Source organism: Ursus maritimus, unplaced genomic scaffold, assembly GCF_017311325.1.
Source record: "Ursus maritimus isolate PB19 unplaced genomic scaffold, ASM1731132v1 scaffold_16, whole genome shotgun sequence".
Lineage (NCBI taxonomy): Eukaryota > Metazoa > Chordata > Mammalia > Carnivora > Ursidae > Ursus > Ursus maritimus.
Genome location: NW_024424008.1, coordinates 4,822,358 through 4,844,846, shown reverse-complemented (window position 1 = coordinate 4,844,846; position 22,489 = coordinate 4,822,358). Strand labels below are relative to the sequence as shown.

At 42.1% G+C, this 22,489-nt stretch overlaps 1 protein-coding gene across 5 annotated transcripts in view; it reads left to right on the top strand.

Moving 5' to 3' along the window:
• The first annotated feature begins 7,176 nt into the window (after positions 1 to 7,176).
• The window catches only part of LOC103656411 (transmembrane protein 9B), a 52,002-nt gene continuing 36,689 nt past the window's right edge, over positions 7,177 to 22,489 (top strand). For 3 of the 5 annotated variants that reach the window (XM_040630760.1, XM_040630759.1, XM_040630761.1), the window contains exon 1: positions 7,177 to 7,423. In XM_040630760.1, the coding sequence (XP_040486694.1) occupies positions 7,250 to 7,423 (174 nt within the window). In that variant the 5' untranslated portion in view covers positions 7,177 to 7,249. The remainder of the gene's footprint in view (positions 7,424 to 22,489) is intronic. The other 2 variants (XM_040630757.1, XM_040630758.1) reach the window with 2 other exon arrangements.

The window sequence follows — 22,489 nt, the reverse complement described above, 5'->3', positions numbered from 1 at the left end:
ACACTGGACCCCTCACACACGGCCGGTAGGGATGTAAAATGGTGCAGCCACTTTGGAAGTCTGTTCATTCCTCAAAAGGTTAAACACAGAGTTACCATATGACCCAGCAGTTCTACTCCAAGAGAAATGAAAACATATGTCCTCACAAAAAATTTGTTAAACGAAAGCTCAGAGCAGCAGTAATCATGATAGCCAAAAGTTAAAATACTCAAAAGTCTATCAACGGATGAATGGGTGAACAAAATGTGATAATTTTGGAAATACTATTATTCCAAATAATGGAATATGATTTGGCCATGAGGAGAAATGAAGTCTACAGCACACATGAACCTTGAAAACCTCATGCTAAGTGAAAAAAGCCAGTCGTAGAAGATCATATGTTGTATGATCCTGGTTATCTGAAAGGGTCGGAATGGGCCAATCCATAGAGACAGAACCTAGAGTACAGGCTGCCTGGGGTGGGAGAATTTGGGAGGAAACGGGCAATGACTTCTAAAGGATACAAAGTGTCTTTTGGAGGGATGAAAATGTTCTAAAATTTGACATAGTGATGTTTCCACAGTTCTGTGAATACATTAAAAATCTTCGAATTGTGCACTTTTAAGTGGGTGAATTGTATGGTATGCGAATTATACCTCAATAAAACAGTTTTTTCTAAAATATGGAAGGCTATATTCTTCAAAAATATCGATGTCATGAAAGACAAAGCTGGGGAAATGTTCCAGATGAAAGGAGGCTAAAGAAACACAACAACCAAACGCAATACCTGACCCTAGCCTGGGTCCTATGTTGGAGGAATACGTCACAAAGGACATTATTGGGTCAACTGACAAAACTGAAACATGAACAGTAGTTTAAAGTTTTTTATCAATGTAAATTTATGGAGTTTTTATCTATACACTGGTTACATAAGAGAAAGCTCCCTGTTCTTAGAAAATACACAATGAAGTATTAGTGGTAAAGCGTCACAATATAGGGAGCTCATCCTCAGATGGTTCAGAAAAAAATGTGTGTGTATGTGTTTGTGTTGGGGAAAAGCAGATGACACAGCAGAGGGAGTAAAACGTTAATAATCCGGTTGAAGGGTAGACAGCTGTTCTTTGGATTGTTTTTGGCTTTGCAACTTTTTGTAAGTTTGAAATTGTTTCCAAATAAAAATTTGCAAATAATCACAAATGACTTTTCTCTCTGGGCAGTGCAGAGCTGTGTGAAAATAGGTCAGAGAGAATGTGGTGTGAGTGTGTGTGGTGTGTAGATGTCTGCACACCCAAGTGCCCACACATGTTTCACAGGGCGCTTCGCCTCTAGGTGGCTATTTGCCCCATTTGGCCAAAGGCTTGCCCAGCAGGGGCCGCTGACCTCGCGCTGTCACACCCAAGCGGCATGCTTAGTCACCGCGGGGAAAGGCGGTGGAGCCCTCCGGGTGCCGGAGGCAGACAGAGGTAACCAGCGCGAGCTGCCCTGCAGCTTTCTTGCCTTTGGCTGGGAGCGGGATGTTCAGGCCTAGTGCGTTCTGAGAGGCTTGCCATCTTCAGAGATCTGTTTCCAGACTGCAGAGCTCTCCCCTGGCCTCTGGAAGGCTGGTCTTTCTCCAGGTTCTCTGCTATCTTGGAGAGGGGAATGAGATGGGGAGAGGACACGTATTTATTGAGGGCTCACTTTGTGCCAGGAACTGTGCTTTACGTCATTTTATTTAAACCACACAGAGCCCTGCCAGGCGGGTAAACTGAGGCTTTGAGAGCTGCAGTAATTTGGCCAAGGTCCCACAGCAACCAAGGGGCAGAGCCAGATTCAAAGCCAAGCCTAGACTCCCCTCTCTCCCCCAGGTACTCTTGCTTCAGATACCATGATTTCCCCCCACCTCTTTCTCTCCTCTTTGCTCTCTGATTTGAGGTCACAGCCTGTCCTTATCCCAAGAAATGAAACAAAATCATTGCTAACAGGAATGAATCCAAAAGACCCAGCCAACTTTGGAAAACACCAGCAGGGCTGCCATCAGCCCTGTTTTATGAGACTTCGGTGACGCTGGGAATCACTCCGAAGGAAGAAGATAGAAATATCTCGTCTTTGCTTTGACCTGCCAAAGTAGACACAATCTTCAGGGCTGGGTGCCAAGTCATGGGCTCTGTGTAGCCAGAGACCCCGGCACACATATGGTACCTGCAGGGGACAGCTGTTTGAACAATCCTCCTGACAGAGGGAGATGGCGTGGTACGGAGGGCACCAGAGGAGAAAGCAGACTCTGCAGCTATAAGGATGGGGGTGGTGAGCAAAGGGGGATCGGGGCAGGGCCATTACTTCCAAGGGTGCCCAAGGGCAAAGTCAGAACAAAATATGTGTGGGTGGAAAGGAGAGGAGGGGGATTAAAAACTCCTTGGCCATCTCTCTTCCCCTCTGCTCTTCTCATCTAATCACCTGGCCTCCTGGCCCCAGCACTCATCCTATATCCCATTCTCAAAGGTCTCCCTGTTAGCTGAAGACCGAAAGGTGGAGTCCTGGGAGAAGAGATTGTAAGCTGGGAGCTGCTGACAGCCAAGAGACGGGAAGAGCCTGCCTACAGCGGCATCACCTCAGTGCCTACAGTGATAATGTCATTTGAGCCCTTGGATCCAGCCATGCCTGAAGTCCGAGCACTTTTAAATAAGAGGACCAAAAAGTTTACACTTCTGCTTAAGACATTTGCAACAGGGCTTCTGTCACTTATCATAAGAACAACACAAATAAAATTCTGATTGTAACAGCATCAGCTTGTCTAGAACAATTTTCAAGGACTGATCATCTATAACAGCCAAGGATGTAGAGAACTTCAGTATAGAAACCACATGACATGGTACATTCAGAATCCAGAGGCACCAGGGACAGGAGGAGAGCTGGCCAGCCCCTGCCTCGGGAGGCCTTGGCTCCAGAGATGGGGTAAGATGCTCAGGTCTGACTCGCATTGCCTGGAATTTTGTAGAAAGGCTTGGAGCAGGCATAGGCCAGGGCCCGCTCTGAGACTCAGCAACCTACAGGTTCTCCCGAGTCTGTCTCAAGCGAGAAGAGGGTAGCTACCTTGTGCCGTGTGTTACGTGTATCATTTTATTTAATCCTCACAGCAACCCTGAGAGGTACATATGTTACTGGCATCATTTCCTAGATGAGGAACGAAAACACAGTAGCAAAGGAAACTTCCTAGTCACATAGCTGGTAAGTGGCAGCGCAGGGACTCAGGCCTAATGTGTCAAACTCCAAAGCCTGTGCTTTTAACAACTATATTATGCTTCTTCCAAGATAGGTCAATAGGGCAGGGAAGGTTGGCTATATGGAGAATTAATAATGATCTTTTCCGATGGCAAAGCCCTCCAGAGTTCACAAAGCCCAATTTTATATGCAATCTCCCTGCATCCATTTTATAGATATGGCAGCTGAGGCTTAGAGGCAGGAAGTGACTTTCTCATGTTATTTGGGCAAACTGGATAAACTGAGCAGAGGTGACGCTCCTTAAACGGAGCGGCCAGGCTGGAGTTTGCAAAAACTCACAGTGTATGTGCAGGCTACTCTCACCACACTGGCCCCCGCTTGAGAGCAGTGATGGCATCAGTCTGGCTGACAAAGATCTCTAAGAGATAAGGGAACCAATTGTCATTTGGCTGCAGAGCCAACTGCAGAACACAAATCCCACTACAGCGAAGAGCCCTGCATCCACAGAAAGATAGCTCCAGCCAAAGCCCTGTTCACTTTTCAGCCACACTTGATACGGATGAATTCAGTTCAATCAGAGACATTCAGCGTTCTGGTGTTCCCGGAGGGAGGGGAATCTTGTTATAAAAAGAGCCCCTTTCTTCCATTGGGTCATCCTCAGCAAAAAAGGCTGCGAGCCTGAGCTGAATTGTCTGAGGAGTGGGGAACTGGAATCTGCCTGCCTGGCTTCCTCCCAGAGGAAAGTGCTGTCCCAGCGTAAGCCCCAGGGGCTCTGGCTGCTGGAGCCTCCAAGCTCAGAGGTACCCGTCCTAGAGAAACAAGGCAAGGCTGTCTTTCACTGTTCCCTGGGCGATTCATGCCTGGAGGAGTGACCAGGCAGGAATCCAGGCAAGAGGACAGAAGGGGCCAGGGCAGCCACTGCTGTTCACTGCTGGAAGCGTGCCAAGGGACTGGAAGGTGAGCTGCAATCCCACCTCCTTCTTGACCCCTCTCTCTAAGAGATCCTGCCCTCCATGAATGGGGCTGGGTGGAGGCTTTCTTGAAGCCAGGTGAGCAGCCTTCTGGATTTATTTTCCCACAAGCAGTCTGTGAGCTGTGAATCTAGGGCAAGCCTTGAAGACAGGAATGGAGGGCAAGGAGCAGGTTCATGAGGTGAAACCCAGTCCTTCCAGGTCTGGGAAGTCCAGCACCGGTTCTGGGGGCAGATAGTCTGGTTTTAAAATTCCAGCTGTACCACTTGCCTTCCTTGGGCAAGACCTTAACTTCTTGTCATCCTTACACTAGAATTTATTGACCACCTTGTATGTGCTGTGCTAAGGATTTAATGGTAAGCAAAAAATAAGACTCAGATGCCTTCTTAGAGCTACAGTTAGTGAAGGAGATAAATATTAATCAACTGATAACACCCTCACCATTACCACCAAAAAAATGGTGAAAAGTCCAGAAGAGTTGCAGAGCATATATTTAGGGAAAATTCACCCATTCTGGGAGGTCAGAGAAGGCTTTCCTAATAAATTATAATGGAGCTGAGGTCTGTTTAGTGAACAAGGTAGAAGGGACATTCCATGCAGAGAGAACAGGATATTCAAGGTAGGCCATTTGGCAAGAACGGCTCCTCCAAGGAACTGGAAGAAGCCTCATGAGGCTGAAGTACAGATTGGAGAGCCAAGTGGGGTAGACCATGCAAGAATGTGGGTCTTAAGAGCAATATGTGGTGCTCTAAACTGAGAGGTGAGATGATCACACTTGTAGTTTGAAAAGGTTGCTTTGGCAGCAAAGAACAATGGATTGGAAGGGAACCAAGGAACATTCAGGAGACCAGTTAGGAAGTCTCAGGTATTTGCGGGTAAAACAGGGTTTTTGGATAATACTGTCTCATAAGCTATTGCCAGGATTCAATGAAATATGGCATTTTAAGTGTTTATGCCGGGATGTGATACATAGTAAAGGCTCAGTAAATGTTGTTATTGTTAGTTTTGTTGGTTCTCTTTAGAGAGTGGATCTTTCTGCTTCCTGTCTCCTCCTGTGAGACAGGGTGGGAGAGGGCAGTGGTGGTGGAAATGTGGTTTGTATTAAGTCACAATACACAGGCCAGAAGCCAGGAAGCCTGAAGGACCCATTAGAATGGCTTAAATGCAAAATGGTACAGAAACTCTGGAAAACAGTATAGAGGTCCCTCAAAAAGTTAAAAATAGGGCTACACTAGACCCAGCAATTGCACTCCTAGGTATTTATCCAAAGAATACAAGAATAGTGATTCAAAGGGGCACATGCACCCCAATGTTTATAGTAACAATGTCCACAACAGCCAAAATATGGAAAGAGCCCAGATGTCCACCCACAGATGAATGGATAAAGAAGATATGGTGTTTATATACAATGAAATATTACTCAGCCATTGAAAAGAATGAAATCTTGCCATTTGCAACCACGTTAAGGGAACTAGAGAGTATTAAGCTAAATGAAATAAGTCAGTCAGAGGAAGACAAATACCGTATGATTTTACTTATGTGAAATTTAAGAAACAAAACAGATGAACATAGAGGAAGGGAAGGAAAAATAAAATAAGATGAAAACAAAGAGAGAGGCAAACCATAAGAGACTCTTAACTACAGGAAAAAAAAACAGGGCTACCGGAGGGAAAGTGGGTGGGAGGATGGGGTAATGGGGTAACGGGTGATAGGCATTAAGGATGGCACTTGATGTAATGACCACTGGGTATTATATACAACTGATGAATCACTAAATCCTACCCCTGAAACTAATACTATACTCTATGCTAACTAAACTGAATTTAAATAGAGCGGCAGGGTGGCTCAGTTGGTTAGGCTGCCAGGCTTCAACTCAAGGTCAAGATCTCAGTGTCCTGGCATCAAGTCCCACATCCTGCTCCCTGCTCAGCAGGGAGTGTGCTTCTCCCTCTCACTCTCCCTCTGTTCTCTCCCTCTCTCTCTCAAATAAATAAAATTTTTAAAAATTTTTTAAATTGAATTTAAATAAAAAGTGAAAAAAATAAAGTCTATTGTTATTATTAAAAAAAAGAAAAAGAAGAAAGAATGGCTTGAGAGTGAGTAGGAAAGACTCAAAGAAAACCGGGTTCCCATCGCTCCTGGAAACATGCTGGAGGGGACAGAGAAAGACCCTCCCCAACGGCAACCCCGAAGTGTCGGCTGAGAAAAAGGTGCTTTTCTGCCCAGTGTTCCGAAGAGCAGGTGTGAGGCACGCAGTCCTGTGCAGTCGCACGGAGGCGGGGATCATCGCCGTTCCTCAGCGCTAGGCTGACCCGCAGGTATCCAGCCGCCCCTGCGGCCCCGGCTGGCACCTGCGGATGCAAGGACCCCGAACACAGGGTGCCAAGAGCCAGAATAGTGTGTGTGGGGGGGGGTTGTCCGCGGAAAGCCGGCTCCAGCCAGCCCGCAGGGGCTGCCCCCTCCCCAGTCACGTGGCCTGGTGGGTGGGGACCGACCTAAAGTTGCAGAAATCCTGAGCCTTCCCAACTCTGAAGTGCGCTGTGGACGCTGGGGCTCCCGGAGGGGCGCGGACGTGGGACTTTGCACAGCCCAGCAGCTGCGCGGGCGGAGGGATTTGGGGCATGGCACAGCTGGCGGTAATCCCGGGGTCGGCCACGGCGTGGCCAGGTGAGCGTGAGTCGGGGACGGCGGCGGCTGGTGTGGGAGAGGCTGCTGCACCCTGGGGCCGCCTACACTCTATCCCGCTCCAGGGGAGGCAGGGCACCCACAGCGGGAAAGGGCTGTTGGGTAAAGCGGTCCTGGTAGACCCTCGGCGCTGTGAGTCAGTCCGGCCGGCGTCACCCTTCCTCGCGGGTCCTTCCCTTCACCGAGGCGGCGCGGAGGCCCACAGCGGCCGCGGACGCCGGGGAGCCGAGCGCTAGGTGGGGGTGTCGTGCTGGCCCCGCCCCTCCGCGCGCGCACTGGCTGCTCCCCCGTGACGTCACGCTCGGCTATAAAACGCTCGGCGCGCGGCTCTCGCGGCGGTGGAGGAGCTCGAGGCTGAGGGCGGCCGGGAAGCGGGGAGCGACCGGGGACGCTGGGCCGCGAGCGCCTCAGCGATGTTTTACTCAGGGCTCCTCAGCGAGGGCGGCCGCAAGGAGACGGACATGAGGGAGGCGGCGTCGCTGCGGCAGCAGCGCCGGATGAAACAGGCCGTGCAGTTCATTCATAAGGACTCCGCCGACCTGCTGCCCTTGGACGGCCTCAAGAAGCTGGGCTCGTCCAAGGACACGGTGAGCCCCCGCGGCCGCGCCCGCCTCGGGATGTCCGCGCGCGGCGGCCGGTCACCTTCGCGCCGCGCGGCTCCCGGGGCCCAGCCTTGGCCTCTTTCACTGAGTCACCGGCCAGGCCCCCGCTCCCGCCCCTCCTGCCGCGGTCCGCGGTCTCGCTCTTGCTGTTTCCAACTCCTCTCATCCAGCATCTCCCTGCTCGGCTTTCCCTCGGGGTTCCGTCGTGGCTTTACCAGCTCGCGCTGCCTTCCGCTCGCCCTCTTCCCTTCGTGCCTCTCTCCTCTCGCGTCGGAGACCCTGCCCTGCCTTCTGCCCTCTGGTCGCCTTTTCCTTCCCGTTAGTCTTACTCCTAGTACCTGATTTGGCTGCATGATTGAGCCTGGCCTGGCGGGGCTGCTTGGCCGGTCCAGTGACCCGGACAGAGGTGACTCCTAGTGGAAGGAGAGGAAGAAGTGCGAGGGGGTTCTTGGCAGTCACCATACCCAGATGATTTTGTTAAATACATTTCCCCCTGTGCAAAATCTCCTCCTTTTGATTTTGGGCTTATCTACCTTAACCTTCCATCCTGAGTGGGGAGAGAGAGAAAGGGTCGAATGTGAAGGAGGGTTCTTGAACCCCAGACATCTCTTCGTCAATCTCATCTCTCCCCCTACGCTCCCCCTACCCCCAAAGAGTGGATGGAGAGAGGAAGCCAGGCTGCTCCATCTCACTGACCAGCTAACGTCTGGAGCTGGAGCTGGAGCTGGTGCAGGCTTTTTCTGGCAGGGTTGTTCTTCGCCTTAAGAAGGAGAAACTCCAGGACTGGAGGTCTGGGTTCAAAGACCATGCTGTCCTCTACAGGAGGGAGTGGATGGTTCAGGGTCACTAATTTAAAGAACTGTATTGACTCTCATCCTTCAGTCACTATAGTGGTATTGGCCCAAATATATGTTTAGCTTTGTGGTTTTATCTGAAGTTTTCTTTTCTTTTTCTTTCTTTTTTAAAAAGATTTATTTATTTGAGAGAGAGAGAGAGAGAGAGAGAGCACACACGAGAGCAGGGGGTAGGGGCTGGGGGGGAGAATCCTCAAGCGGACTCCCTGCTGAGCATGGAGCCCAACACAGGCTTCATTCCAGGACCCTGAGATCATGACCTGAGCTGAAATTAAGAGGCAGCTGCTTGACCACCTGAGCCACCCACGTGCTCCTATTTGGAGTCTTGTAGTTTACATGTTTTCTTGAATTTCACAATCACTTTATTCATCTGGGCAATAACTTGTGAAGCATTAGTTAAATGTCTTTTAAATGAGGTAGGTGCTCTGTACAATTTTTTAAGTATTTTTTGAGATTTTGGAGTATTAATTTGGCAGGGAAGGAAAAGAGTCAGCTGGTCCACGGAAATTGCCATTTCAAGCCCCAGATGACTATGAAGAACTTCTGAATCCACTTCCTTTTTTTTTTAAAACATCTCTAATGACACACAGATACTAATATCCGATTTGCCCTCCCCCATTGTGATAAAAAGTAATTTTAGTTATTTTTGAGCAGGGGATGACTACCCAGTTATTTTGCTCTTTTTTTTCCTCTAAGATAGTTTTCTTGCAAAAGCCACAGAAGAGTCAATCTAATTTATGCTCACTCAGAGTGGTGAGTGACTGAAATACATTCCTAGAAAAGAGAACTCTCTTTCTTCTTTCAATTTAAAGCAGTCTAGATTCATTTAGCAAACCAGGTCTAAGCTTTCTTACCTTTAGGCCAAAATAATCCTAGTTCCTAGAAGCCTCAGGAATGAATAAAGAGAGAGTATTTAGGAAAAGAAGTAAAATGTGGAATGTTTTTCTTCCCCATATGCTGGATTTAAGAAAATGATTGACATTTGGTTGTCCTGGGCTGTCGGAATTCCCTGTCCCTGAGAAACTACCACTCTATCCCTCTGCTTAGCATTCCTTATATTACTTAATCCTGTGTAGGAAGAATTCCATCTGCTTTTCTGACTCCAGTCTGTGTGAGTTGAGCCACACAGGAGCTGATAACATAAAACATAGGCAGTAGGAAGGAAGCATCCTTAAGAAGTAAGTTATTGCCATAGATATGATGCCCAGCAGTTTACTGTGAGACCGTGAATTAGGGTTCACACTTTCTCTGCCCCCTACCTCCATCCCCACCTTTGCCATGGACTTGATATCCCACTTTCACTGTTCTCACACCCTTAATGTGCAAATGATTGCACAGAAGATCTAGAACAGGTCACAGAAACCAAGGCGGATTGAGGTAGGGAAAGGAAAGCTGTGGTACTGGGGTGAGGTAGCAGGATTAAGCTCTCTTAGAACTGATGTTGCTGCCTCAGTTCAATCTAAGAAATAACCTTATAAGTACCCTATCACTTCACTTCATGGATACATCTGGTAGTATAGACCAGTGTTGACTCAATTTTCTCTCACTGAAGTGAAATTCTGATTGAATAGGTCTATAGTACAAACTAAATAGAAGAGGAAAAAAGGAGGGGATGGCACCAGAGGGAGATGGGGGAAAGGACAAATTAGGTGTTTGTTGTTGCTGATGGTACAGAAATAGAGGACAAATTAGTTTTAATTGAGTCTCAGTAGAGGAGACTGTGGGTTGTTTTCCTCACACTAGTGACCTATATTAGAATTACACTTCTATGAATTTTGAATTTTATGCATTATCTACCTTTTACCATGTTGTTTCCGTAACATTCACTATTTGATACCAGCCTGTGACCCATAGGCAATCAGGTGTGGTCTTCTGTTGGCCCCAGGGAAGTGCCTTTGTCCCATTCCTGTTTGTGTGTAGTTGGCTGCTACAAAGTGTAGTGTGGATATTAATCTTATTTCTTATGTCTGGTTATCTTATTTTGTTCATCCTTTCATTTTGTGATTTTTTATGTATTATATTAAAAACCAAAATCGGAGATATGAGTAATATGTTATGTGATTTACTATTTTTTTTAAAAGTTGATGAAGCTGGAGAAAAAAAAAATCTCCACTCTTAGAGTTTTGCCCTTTGTCTTTTCTTTGTCTTAGCTACTAGTTTCATAAATGTTCTTTTCATTGAGGTAAGGACTTTTTAATTTTTAAAAACAGTCCCATCACTTTGGAAACATTGTCAAACTGCTTTCCTATAGAATTGGGTCAATTTATATCCCACCAGCAGCAACATGAGAGGCTCACTTCCTGGTTTCACCTCTACCTCATAAATATCGAACAGTATTATTGAAAAAGTTTTGCAAAAGTGAAAAATGGTATTTCTGCTATAAAAAAAAAACAACAACAGTCCTGTCCAAAAAAACCAAAAAACAAAGCAAAAAATAAACCCATCCTGTCATGGGGTAATACATGCTGTCTTTCCTATATGATAATGTTACTGACCATCCAGCCGTATCCTTAGTTGTCCAGCAATAGAAAGAGTGTTTTCTTTCCTATCTATGATTGATTCTGCTTATAGCCAAATTCTTTAAAATACTCACTAGAATTAGGAATAGAGGCCAGAGCAAGGATGGTGGAACACAGCAAAGCAAACTGACCGTGAAATGACTAGCCCTATATTCTGAGTATCTGATCTACCTGATCAGAATGCCACAAGACACCCATAATGCTACAGGTTTTGAATCAGAGAGCTTTGGAGCATTAGAAGAGGAGCAAGAAATACCAATATAATACCAGGAGTTGGTGCAAACTGAAGATTTTCAGAGCCATGATTGTATCCTAATCATAGGAGACATTATTTGAACACTTGCTGTGTTCAGGACGCAGTGCTAGGTGCTCAGACCACGAAGAAGATAGCAAAGTTTCTTTCTACAAGAAGTTTATATAGGTTAGGGGGACAGGGGGGACAGGGGGACAGGATAGATTAATTAATTTATTCCACAAATATTTATTGAATGATTATTACATGTCAGTCAATACTCTAGGCATTAAAGATATGATAGTGAACCAAAATGGAGTTTCTGTCCTAATGGAGCTTGTTGTTGTGAGGGGGAGAAGGCAGAAAATAAAAACAAGTAAATATGTAATATATCAAGTAGCAATAAGTGCTATGGAGAAGGTGAACCATGGTAAGGTGAAGAGAGAGTACCATGGCCAGGGTAGAGAGGAGTGGAAACTTGTACTTTATATAAGACGGTCAGGGAAGGCCTGTCTGATAAGATTACATTTTAGGAGATACTGAAGGAGGTCAGAGAGCAAATATCTTGGGAAGGAATGTTCTAGACAGAAGGAACCGAAAGTGCAAAAGCCTGAAGTGTCAGTGTACTTGATATGATTGAAAAACTGTAAGAAGGTCATTGTGGCCAGAGCAAAATGAGCAAGTGGGAGGGTGATAGGAGATAACACCAGAGAAGTAGTTGGAGGTCAGACTACTCAGGACCGTATAGGTCATTGTACATATATTTGGCTTTTAATCTGTTATGGGAAACCAGTAGAAGACTTTGTGCAGAGCGGTAACATGACATGACTTATTTTATAAAAAGATTACTCAGACTACTGTGTAGATTAGGCTGAAGAGGGGCAAGAGTAGAAGCAAGGAGGTTGATTTGGAGGCTGTTATATGGTAATCGAGGTGAAAGATGAAGGTGGCTCAGGGCAGTGTGATAGCTGTGAAAGGGACAAGGAAACATCAGGTCCTGGATGTATTTTGGAGGTAGAGCTGACAAATTTAGTTGATAGATGAGATTAAGGATCTGAAAGAAAGAGTAGTCAGAAATGACCTTAAGGTTTTTGATCTAGCAATTGGAAGAATAAAGTTGCCATTTACCGAAATGAGTAAAGACTACAGGAAGAGCAGATTAGGGATAAGGAATAAGAACCAGGAATTTAATTTTTGAATGACTTAAGTTTGGAATAGCTCTTAGTTAATCAAGTGTAGCTGTTGAGTAGACAGTTTCACAAGAAGATAACACCACCAGGAAGCTATGTTAGTTGCCAAGGTGTTACAGTCAATAAGCACTAGAGGAGTTCAGTGGAAGAAGTGATTACTCTGGCCTGAGGTGACAATAGTGATGGAGATCAATATTTGCTTACAGTTTCATCATTTCATGGTAAGTCAACTGACTATGAGATGTTATGGGGAGAAGGCTGCTGCCAGAGTGTGCCTTATAGAACCTCAGAGTAAGAACTTTACAGTTTATCTGGTCCAATCCCTGCCTATGTGTGAATCCTTCCTAACAAAAATGCAGTCCACCACGGGCACCTGAGAAACCACTGTCTCAGACCAGTCCACAAAGCAGATAACAATTAGGAATAAGGCTCTTCTCTTTGAAATTACATGTTTTGGGGTCATACAGAAGGTCTAGGGCAATATGACAGCCTGCCTTAGATAGATCCTCATGTGCTTGTGAGCAACTGTAAACCCAAAAACAACCTGTCTGTGTTCCCATGGGGTAGAATGGGTCACATATTATATGTTCAACTAGTACACAAAGAAGAGAAGGCACAGATACTGGTGCTTTTTAGATTTCCAAGACCTGATAGACATATATTAGACTTGAAATGAGAGTCAGTCAGGAGTCCATGTTTATCTACAAACTTTAAAGAAAGACTAAAATAGGATAGGATGATTTCATGCCCTTTTAGAAAAAAAAGATGAATGGTAATCAGCTTCAATTTTAGGCTGAGCTTGAGAATTTTAAATACACATATACACAAACATATGCTTAGCACCATTTGAGTGCTTACTGTATACCTGACACAGGGTTAAGTGCTCCATATGGACATCTCATTTAATCCTTACAGATGCACTACAAAGTTCTTACTAACTTGAACTCAACTTTGTCTGACTCTAAAGAATATATTTCATTTTTTTATTTTTATTTTATTTTTATTTTATTTTATTTTATTGGTAGGTGACAGGTTAAATAAGCAAAGGGAACTTACATATGAGGCCTGTCTTGGGTATCACTAAGATGAGTTGATCTCTGCACCTGCCCACGAAATTTTAAAAGTTTATTGGAAGGCCTGACTAGGTTCACTTACGCATACCATGCAGGTGTTCTCAACACCATAGCACTATCTCAAGGCTGTGTTCTGGAGCAGCCTCTGGGAGTGGGAAATCCAAATGGAATTCACATTCCAAGAACAGGGGTGGGGGTAAGTCTTGGATGGTACAGTCCCAACTTATGGGTCAACCAGTGGTCATGTCTTTTCCATGATCTTCCTCAACATTTTATAATAACAAAATAATCCTAATTCCTTTCTCCCATCCCTTGTGTCATTGCTGTTATTAATTTCATTTCACCTATACATAAGAATATATCAGCATATACTGTATAAAAGCATTATATAAAAGCATATGTAATCAAGTATATTAGTGATGTTATAATTTTGAAAAAACTGTTCTGTGTTACAGTAATTAAGAATAAGAAAAAGGAAAGGTTTTATTTTAGTTTCACTTATTGATTTTACAGTGGTCTTCCTGTCTTTATAGAGATCCAGGTTTCATACTTATATTATTTGCCTTCTCTCTAAAAAGCTTCTCTAATATTTCTTGCAAGGCACATCACTAGCAACAAATTTCCTCAATTTTTGTTTTTCTGAGACAGTCTTTATTTCTTCACTTTTGACAGATAATTTGGCAGATACAGATTTTGAGTTTGGTGGATTTTTCTCTCAACAGTTTATTTTTATTTTTTTCTTATTTAATTTTAATTTTTTATTTGAATATAGTTGACACTATTGTTACATTGGTATCAGGTGTACAACATAGTGGTTCAGCTTCTCTATAGGTTATGCTATGCTGACCACAAGTGTAGCTACCATCTGTCACCATACAAATGCCCCAATATCATTTTTTTTTGTCTTTTCTTCCCATGACATATTCATTCCATACCTGGAAGTCTGTATCTCTCACTTCCCTTCACCCAATTTTCACACCTCTCCCACCCCCTTCCCTCTGGCAACCATCAGTTTGCTCTCTGTATTTATAGGTCTAATTCTGTAAAGCATATATTTTATTTTATTTTTATAATAATTTTTTATTATGTTATGTTAGTTGTAAAGCATATATTTTAAACACTACTCTAAGCAAGGATTGGCAAACTTATTCTGTAAAGGACCAGAGAGTAACTATTTTCAGCTTTTCAGTCCAAACAGTCTCTGTTTCAGCTACTTAGCTCTGCTATCGTACTGCAAAAGCAGCCATAGATAGTAAATGAGTGGAGTTGGTTGTGTTTCAATAAACTTTTATATATAAAAATAGGCATCAGGCTGGATTTGGCTTGTGGACTGTATTTGCTAACCCCTATTTCTGAGTGGTTCTAGCTGTGGTTGTATTTCTAGTTAGAAACCTTGGGAGTAAATGCTACAAAAAAGGTAGACTTATGTCATTTCCCCTATTTTCCAGTCTGGTCTATTCTGTGAACCACGAAATTCCATTAGTTTGATTCTGTCTGGGTTCAGTGCAGATAGGTAAAGGGATTGAGAAAGTGGCCTTAGAAGTTCTTGCTCAAATCATGATTTTGTGGCATTCTCGCATTATAATCTACTTCCTCTCACCTCACTTATCTTCCCACGCTACAGCCTGATTAGAAGAGATATTTAAGCATATTGGGTGCCAGATTGAGGAACCTCAGCTCTTTCTTCCCAGAATACAGCACTGCCCACAGAGCCCATTTCCTTCGGAAACTCTTGATGTTAATGAAGGCAGCACATCTGAGCTTGCTGCTAAGGTTTAGATGCCTAAACCCTGGTAAGGGTTTAGCAAACACATTTCAAGAACAGTAGAGAACGAGGGACTGCTTAGATTAGTAGTTAACCTTATTGAGGTAAAGCATAAAGCAAGATCCATGTCAGGAGGATGACTAGAGAATTATGTCCAGAAGGTTACCAGAGTGCCTGTAGCACCTTTCTAGTTAATTACTAGTGTGTATTTTGACGGACATCAGGAAAGTAGGATACAGTTCTTGAAAAGCCAGTATTTCAATAAACATAAAAATAAACCGCTTAAGTAAATTTACAAAGCAGTAGTCAAGGAGTAGGAAAGTAAGTAGTACAAATTACATAATGTGTAAGTATTGAAGGGATTCTGAAAGAAAGAACTAGATGATGTTAAGAAAGGCTTTTTGAAGAAGTAAAGAGTAGAAATTTGTTCGTTCGGTACTATATCAAGAGCTAAGGATATAGCTGTGATCTAGAAAATTAAGGTCCCTGCCCTTGTGGAATTAACAATCTAGTGGGGGAGTGAAATAGTAAACAAGTGAATAAGCAAAATAATTTATAATTACTATGAAAGAAATAGTGGAATGTGTTAATAACTATAGTGGTGGGGTATCCACTTTAAATAGTACAGGCAGGGAGGATATCTTTGATGGAATGACATTTGAGCTGAGACTTGAAAGATGAGAGCAAGCTAACTATTTGAAATGTTAGTGGGAGAACATTTCAGACAGAGGGAATAGCAAGTGCAAAGGCTTTGGAATGGGAAGGAGTTTTTGAGCAAGGAGGTGTGGATGAATAAAGGGAGTGTGGCATGTATATGGTATATAGATAGAGGTTGGAGAAATGGACAGGGATCAGATGATGCAGAACCATATAGACCGTGGTGAGAAGTTTGAATTTTGTTCAAAGAACAATAGGAAGCCATTGAAGGGAATGTATTATCTAACTTATATTTTTAAAAACTCACCCTCGTTGCTATGTAGAGAATGAATTGGAAGAAGGGTGAAAAGAGGCAGAAGACAAGTTAGGAGTTTTTTGCAGTTCAGATAAGAAATGATGAGCCAAGAAATATATGTATATATATGGAAGCAACCTAGGTGTCCATCTGTGGATGAACGGACAAAGAAAATGTGATATATATATATATAGCCATAAAAAAATTAAATCTTGCCATTTGTGACAACATGGATGACCATGAGGGTATAAGCTAAGTGAAATAAGTCAGACAGAGAAAGACAAATACCATATGATCTAATTTATATGTGGAATCTAAAAAACAAAACAAACAAAACAACCAAGCTCATTGATATGGAGAACAGATTGGTGGTTGCTGGAGGGCAGGGGGGTGGAATGGAGGAAGGTGGTCAAATTGTACAAACATCTAGTTATAAAAATATAAGTCATGGGGATATCATAAACAGCATGATGACTATTGTTAATTATAGTGTATTGCATATTTGAAAGTTGCTAAGAGGGTGGATCTTAAAAGTCCTTATTATAAGAAAAAAAGAAAAAATTATAACTATATATGGTTATGGATGTTAACTAGACTTATTGTGAACATTTTTCAGTGTATGTAAATATGAAATTATTATGTCATATACCTATAACTAATATAATGTATGTATAATGTAATTATACCTCAATTTTTTTTAAAATTGCATTATTTAAAATAAAACTTAGAGGATGAGGACAATTAAAGTTACATTGCATTTTTTTAAAGATTTTATTTATTTATTTATTTATTTATTTGAGAGAAAGCACGTTGGGGGGGCGGTGGGGAGAGGAAGAAGCAGGCTCCCTGACCAGCAGGGAGCCCGACACAGAACTTGATCCCAGGAGGTCCTGGGTTCATGACCTGAACTGAAGGCAGCCGCTTAACCAAGCGAGCCCCCCAGGGGTCCCTACATTGCATTTTTAAGGTCTAACAACTTCTGTAAGTATACAAGTATACAACTTCTGTAAGTATACAAGAAAAAAGTGATGGTGGTTTCAATCAGACTGGAGGTAAAGATGGGGAGAAGAAGATCAATTCTAGATACGTTTTAGAGGAAGCAACAACAGTACTTTGGGAGGGAGGGTTAGGGAAAGAAAAGAATCAAGAATGGATGGGTGTTGGGACACCTGGGTGGCTCAGTTGGTTAAAGGTCTGCCTTCAGCTCAGGTCATGATCCCAGGGTCCTGGGATCAAGTCTGGCATCGGGTTCCCTGCTCAGCAGGGAGCCTGCTTCTCCCTCTGCCTGCTGTTCCCCCTGCTTGTACTTGCTTTCTCTCTCTCTCTGACAAATAAATAAAATCTTATTTAAAAAAAAAAAAAGAACGGATGTGTGTATGGTGGTGTAATTTTACAAGGTGGTGGGAAGGAAATGATCCAGAATATTAAAAGTGAACAGGACCTTGGAGCTCAAACTTCTTTGATTACTGATGAAGAAAGCAAGGCTTGAGAAAAGTAATGCCTAGCAAGATTAGCGATTTGCCCAAGGTAATATGTGACAACTGGTCATTTTGCTGAAAGGAGAGAGACTTCGGGCTCCCTCTCAGTGGGGAGAATGCTTCTCCCTCTGCCTCTCTCCTGCTTGTGTGCTCTCTCTCTCTTTGTCAAATAAATAAATAAAATCTTAAAAAAAAAAGTAGAAAGACTTCATGGAGGAATAAAGATAAGATTGGGAAGGAAGATGAGTGGTAGTGGAAGATCTTAAATGTTAAGTTGAAGATTTTGTATTTGTTATAGCTGTCAAGAGAACCACTGTAGGGTAAGGAGACCATGAAAATCTTTTAGGAGATTGCTTGAATTTAGCAATTACAGTAGAAATGGAGAGAGAAATACAAGGTGTTAAAGAGGCGGAGTTTTCATTCACCGAGATAGGAAATAAGGGAGAAAGTGCAGGTTTTGTGGGAAAGATCAGTGGGACAAGTTAAGTTTCAAAGTACCTGTGGAATGTCTAAGTAGAATTTCAAAGTGGCAGTTGAATCTGCAACTGAAACTCAACAGTGAGGTCTGGGCATGAGATAGAGTCATCATCATAAAGGTAGTAATTTATGCAATGAAAGTAGATAAGGTTGCCTTGAAAGGATATGTACAGTGAGAAAAGGACAAAAGACAGAGTGATGATTTAAAGGAACCAGTAAAAAAGATGGTGAATAGACAGAAAAGTGCTTTTAGAAGCCAGTGGAGGAGAGTGTCTAGAAAAATGGAATGTTGAGTTTTACTGTAGCATTGTTTCTAATGACAGACATGTGGAAACAATCTAAATGTCCATTAGTAGTTAAATAGTTAAGTTGAGGTGTAACTGTACCACAAACTCAAATGTCTGCAGAGGATGTGCTGTTTTATTTTTCTTATTTTTATTTTTTTATAATAATTTTTTATTATGTTAGTCACCATACAGTAAGGATGTTCTGTTTTAAAATGCAGAAAGTAGGGGGCTAAATGGGTGATAGGTATTAAGGAGGGCACCTGTTGTGATGAACTTTGTATGTTACATGTAAGTGACGAATCACTAAATTCTACACCTGAAAGCAATCTTACCATATATGTTAAGTAACTAGAATTTAAATAAAAACTTGATAATAAAATAAAATGCAGAAAGTAGGGCAGATGTAAGAAAATAGGTGCCAAGGTAGTTATAGAGTGAGCTGGAATTATACCTGCCTAAGTTACATTGTATGTTCACACACACACACACACACACACACACACACACACACGCTTTGGTCTTTGCATGATTTGGCCGACACTGTTGGATAGCTAAATCATCACCCATTCTCAGCCCTTTTCTACCTGCCTGACTCCTCTATAGAGATTAGAAAAGCTGGATTCTCTCCCAACCCCCTTTTACTTAAGACTGGCCTTGAGAATTCTGACCAAGAAAGATACAGGGAAAATACTGAGGGAATTTCTGGGAAAGTTTTTGCTTTCCTGATAAAAGGGATAGATGGCACATAGTCCCTTCCTCTTTCCTCCTATATGTAGATTTAATACTAGGAGCTGGGGCAGCCATCATATGATCATGAGGGGATATCCAAGAGTACAGAGACGGTAGCCCTGAAACTATTAAACTGCTGAATTATTGCCAGCATCTGCCTACCTCCAGACTTCTTGTTATATGAGAAAAAATATACCTCCATTTTAAGCCATTGTAGGTTGATTTTTCTTGTGGCTGAATACTTTCCTAATATATGGGGTGTATTTTTTCATTTATTGTTTATTTTTATAAAAAATGCATGTATGTAATTTAAAACTTTAAAAAAATTTAGACTATTCCTTGTGCTAGGGGTCTCCATATAGCTAGGTAAATGGTGAAACTACTATTTCTTGACCTATTGATTTTACCGTTATCTACGGATTTTCTACTAAATAGGTAAGGCTTTAATTCTCTTACACCTCTTTGTCATGTCCTCTCTATTATACTAATATTCTGTTAAATAACTGTTTGGGGTCCAATCAGCATTTACTGCTTATATTATTGTGACTATGTTCATTTTATTTGCAACTGGGTCAAATAATGTACTATATATTTCCTTTCTCATGCAAGTATTTCTTTTTCTCAAAATTACCAATTGCCCATTTTATTTTCTATGTAAAATTTAAATCTCCAAGAACCTTAAAACTGTAGATGATCTAGCAGGTCCATCTCTTTTTTCTTGGAGACGTCCTTCCTGGAGCCCTCCATCCTCCAATTTTCGTTTTGGACTGGTTGCTCTCAAGGCCTGCTACATATCCTGTATTCTAGACTTTTCCTTCAGGGCCATTCTCAGAATGTCCTTTGCCTCTCTTTTCTATTGGATCCTCTATTCTTGAACCCTATGATTTTTTCCTTGTTCATTGGTTTCCCTCATTTCAGTGGAGCATATCCTTCAGTAGCTTCTTGAGGATGATTGGGAATTAACTTTCCCAAGTCTTGATTTATAGTTTGGCTGGTTAAGAAATTATGCACTGTCAGGTTTTTAAAAAGTATTATTACATTGTCTTTTAGCTTCCATTATTACCGTTGAATTGTCCTATGCCATTCTGGGTCCAAATCCTTTGTATTTGGATCATCTTTTTCTTCTTGGAAGCTTTTGGAATCTGTGTCACTCATAATATTCCAAAAATTCATAGTGATGTGAAATCTTGTTGTAGATCTTTTTTCTTTCATTATATGAGGACCTATGTGGGTTTTTTTCAATCCTTAAACCCACATCCTTCAGCTCTGGCTTAGTATGGCACTCTATCCTCACCCTTAGCTGTTCTAGAAATCCGACAGTACATAATTTCTAAGCTTAGACAAACTATTAACCAACCAGAGTCTTTTGAGTTACTATTTCAAAAAGAATAAACTTTTGGCGTACTTCCCAGTTGTGTGGGTCAAGTGGGAGTTTTATGCAGGCTTTATACTAATGTATTTCCCACCCTCTAATCGTAGAAGTTCTAATACCTCTAACTTCTCAGCCTTTTCAGAGTTTTAGTTTGAATAGGAAAACTGCTTTTACAGCTAGACCCCAAAATATATAATAGCTCAAACATGATAGTTTATTTTTTCTTAAGTAACACTACTAGTAGAAAGGTCAGCAAGACAGCCCTCTTCCACGGAGTCACTGAGGGACCCAGGCTGACAGTGGCTTTTCTGTCTTCAACATGTGACCTCCAAGAAGGTTACCCCAAGGGTCGTCTCCATTCTAACCAGTGAGAAGAGTAAAAGAATGGAGGAGTGTGCACAGGACATTTTTGTGGGTCAGGTTTAGAAGTGGTGTATGTCACTTCTCCTCACATTCTCTATGCTAGAACTCAGTCCTCTGGTCATGCCTAACCGCAAAGAAGGCTGGGAAACAATCTAGTTATCTATACAGTAAGAATAGGAGAACATGGATTTGGTAAACAACTGGCAGTCTGCCACTCTAGCATTGTGTGAAGTGGAATGGTGTGAAGCACTTAGCTTTCTATACTCTTAGGTCAGTTACCACTTTTCTTTTTGCTTCTCAGATTCCAAAATGTTGTCTCTTTTTGTCTCTCCTTTTTTGTTATTGTTGTTTCCTTTATTGTTCTTTTTGCTCTTGTATGTTTAGGTCTTTCTTGTTCCTTGATTATGATTTTAGTGAAACCTTGGTTGGGAGCAGAGGCAAATGTGCAGTTACACTGTCATTTAAAACATGTAGGCATAATAAAATGACCACAGAAAAATATTCCTGAGGTTCATAGGGATTTATCAGCTGTGAATTTTCAATTCCTGAACTATACCATCAATACTTTTAGTTGTGAAAATGAACAAAGAGACTTACATGTGCTGACATAGAAAAATGTCTTTCATATATTAAACAAAAATAGAAAATTTTAGAACAGTGTTATAGTATGATCCTGTTTTTATGTATGTTTGTAAATGTACTAAAAGTTTTGGAAGGATATTCTTCTAAATTTAAGGGTGGTTATTTGTAGGGAGTGGGACTGAGAAAAGGTTGAGAGGTTGGGAGGCTTTCCCTTTTGACTTTATATACTTCAGATATTTGAATTTTTTCACTGAGCATGTATTATGTTTGAAACTTTTTTGGTTACTAAAGAAAAGAACAAATACAGGAATTGTCAGCAGGGTCAAATGCCCTAGAGAAGTCAAGGAAAATGAAGGCTGAAAAATATCACCAGATTTGGAAATGAGGAGATTTTTATTGATGTTGTGGGATCAGAAGTAATCTCAGTGAAGGATATCAGGAAGTTTTTGGCTTCTTTAAAAATAGACCATTTAAGACAAGGGTGTAATTAGAGGAGGATGTAGAGCTGAGGAGAAAGGATCTGAGGTTATGTGTTTTCTCCCTAATGTATGAGAACTTTGAACATGTTTTATAACCTGAGGAGGAGGGAAGGAGGAAAATTCAGAAGAGAGATGACTTCGAGGAAAATAATTTCAGATTTTTCCTCATTTGTCAAGTGATGATTAGACTCCTTTGAAAGATTAGGAGTAGTGAGATAAAGCTGTGTTCAGCAAGACTGATGTAGAAGGAAAGCCCCAAATTTTCAGTGAGGAGGGCTTTCCTTTATTGGCCTTTGAAGTCCTTTCTGATCTTCAGTTCTACAAATTCAGCTTACAGTTGTACAAATTCAGTTGGTTCTGCTGAGTGTGGACTTGACAGAAGCAAACACCCTGCTTTCATATGACTTGATCTAGAAATTCAGGCTTATTAGTGAGAGAGTAAGAATGAAGACTTTGTTTCTTTTGAGGAGCAAATCATTCTCAAAGGAAATCTGACAGAGTTAGCACTTCCTCTAGCTCCTTATCAAGTTAAGAAGCTCTCATTTTAAGTGCCTCTCTCTCTCCTTTTCTCAAGGATACTAATTTAGAATCTGCTTTGCCAAGAACCTGTGTATTTTGGGAATCCATTTCTTCGCCTTACCAGGGTTACAGTGAGTCATGGCTCTGACTCCATTCTTCCTCAGAAATTGTAAGGTGGTG